This window comes from Eurytemora carolleeae, unplaced genomic scaffold, assembly GCF_000591075.1.
Source record: "Eurytemora carolleeae unplaced genomic scaffold, Eaff_2.0 scaffold853, whole genome shotgun sequence".
In the NCBI taxonomy this organism is placed as follows: domain Eukaryota; kingdom Metazoa; phylum Arthropoda; class Copepoda; order Calanoida; family Temoridae; genus Eurytemora; species Eurytemora carolleeae.
This window is the reverse complement of record NW_019396821.1, coordinates 121000-123314: the sequence shown is the minus strand read 5'-3', so window position 1 is coordinate 123314 and position 2315 is coordinate 121000. Positions and strand designations below refer to the sequence as shown.

General features: G+C 33.9%; 1 protein-coding gene across 9 annotated transcripts in view; it reads right to left on the bottom strand.

The window, feature by feature from the left end:
* Nucleotides 1-406: 406 nt before the first annotated feature.
* Nucleotides 407-2315, bottom strand: part of LOC111709040 (serine/threonine-protein phosphatase 2A 56 kDa regulatory subunit epsilon isoform) — a 33342-nt gene continuing 31433 nt past the window's right edge. For 7 of the 9 annotated variants that reach the window (XM_023482617.1, XM_023482622.1, XM_023482615.1 and 4 more), the window contains one exon: nt 407-1645. In XM_023482617.1, coding sequence (XP_023338385.1) covers nt 1614-1645 — 32 coding nt within the window. In that variant the 3' untranslated portion in view covers nt 407-1613. The remainder of the gene's footprint in view (nt 1646-2315) is intronic. The other 2 variants (XR_002766776.1, XR_002766777.1) reach the window with 2 other exon arrangements.

Sequence of the window (2315 nt, the reverse complement as noted above, 5' to 3'; positions counted from 1 at the left end):
TGATCTACCATGCAGATCTAAATATCTTGATTTTGATTATTGAACAAATAGTTATTGAGTCTATTGACATTTCTTAACAACTAATTGTTACTTAGTTTATTGAATGTTTTAATATTCTTTGTTTTCTAGTTAAATTATCAACTAAATTTGATATATTTAAAGGTTCCAGAGGCAGAACATCTGTAAACTAAGGTTTGTACATACATGATAGGCCGGGGGGTGTTATAAGCTAATATTTTTTTCCACGGACAATTAAAATATCTTAGATTGAGAAAATTTAGTCAATCCTGGGGCACGAGTTTTATTACCATTTCTTGAGAATATGATGTTCCTAAAAAGGCAAAGCTACGAAGTAAAAACATTACGGTTCACATAAACCTGCCACAACTGATAAAATAAAATAATATAAAATCAAGTTTTAATTTTATTTATATCTGTAATTTAACAATATAAAGGATCACTGGGGCTTAAAGGTTAGCTTAGACCCAGCCAACCACGAGATGGTAAGAACAGGAGTATTTTGGAGGAAACACGGTTAGGGTTTCTGTGTACATAAAATTCAGAGCGCGAAATTCAAACCTCAAAACCTAGCCTAAGTACAAATTTCTGATCAAAGGCGGCTGTGGTTTGAATTTTGGACTTTGTTAAGTGTATATGGTGATAACCTGCCAATTTTAGGTAAATAAATCTATATTGCTTTTTATTTCAGAATTTTTGTTTGGCAAAATTGATTTTAAACGTTGTAAAACAGGCTTCGAATCAACCTTTTTTTTGCCAAGTGAAGAAATAAGCCAAGACCTCCTGAGTAATGCCTTTCTTGTTTCAAATGTAGATTGCGGCAACGCGCATAAGGAACCCGAAATAAAGCTTTTAATAACAGATTTTAGAAATGAAGAAATTATTAATCTAACCATAGACATTACATTAACTGGTTCATCTATCAAAAAGTCATTTTTAGGCAAATTTTTATTTTTCTTAAAAGAAACGATTGACATTAGTAATGATAGGATTTCCTAAAAATGACTTTTTTCGAAGTTTCTACAAATATTTATCTGTATGTCTGTATGTATGATAGTTGAAACCGCAAACGGTAATATTAACAAACAAAGAATCATCAAAACGTTCCGACAGTTTCCTAGGTGTAGAATCTGCCGATTTTACTGAACAGTGATCATACACTTAATTTAGGTGATTTCCCTCCGTTTTCCTTAGTTGGCGGAAAATCCTCCAACATCGGCGGGTATTTCTAGCCATTTTCCCCAGGCGGCGGGAAACCGCTATCAATTGGCGGGTGAGTCTGTGAACACAAAACAGTTGAAATCCTACAAGGTGTCTAGATAAATTAAAACTGGTTTCACTCAGTATGGTTCTTAACGGTTCACTTTTGACGACATAATAATATCGCACACATAAACAAAGGGTCCCCCGGGGCAATGAAATCTAGGGGCTCCAAGGGGCCTGCCCTGGGGGCCCTAATAAAACCTATTTATCTATATTCTCTCAAAAGACCGAGTTTGTTGATAGAAACATGGCGCTTGCGCCAGGCTGGGGGCACGGACGCGCGTTTAGCTACGAGCATTGCCGCGCGCCTATGAGCGTGGACGCACGTAGTGTCAACCATCAACATGGTTCAGCTGAAGAAGATCTGAAAAAAAATAGTAAAACTTTGAATAACAAAATCTAAATAAACAAATATGTAAGAAAAAAGAAATGGATTTAAAGTTCCAGGGGAAAATTGAAAATTTGGACATTAAAAGGCAATTCTTTGTTCTATTTCATATTGAACCTTATTTTTTTTATTTTCCCCTAAACTCCGTTTATTATTTACAATTCAGGACTTAATTATATAGAGATATTGAAAATTTATCAAGTGTTGCATTAAAAAATATATGAATCCTGAAAATTTTTAAGTACTCTTATTTCTAGCTTCCCTCAAAATTTAGCCCCCCCCCCATCCCTTCACGATAATATGAATGTAAAGAACATATTGTGTACAACCAGATAAGAGAAAAAAAGATAAATATATATAAATATAAAGAAACATCTCATTATTTTCTAAACAGCTCAGATTAATCTTTGTTTCCTGGCAAACCGGGGAAAAGATGCATCTCAGATATCAATCATTATCCCAGAAAGTAAATATTTTAAAGATTTGATTGAAAATCTCAGATATCAATCATTATCCCAGAAAGTAAATATTTTAAAGATTTGATTGAAATTAATTAATCAGTCACAATAAACCTTCAAGGAAACTAAATAGTAAATCTCCTTTTTATGCTTATCCCTAATAAGGAGGGTAGGACCCGGGGGGGGGG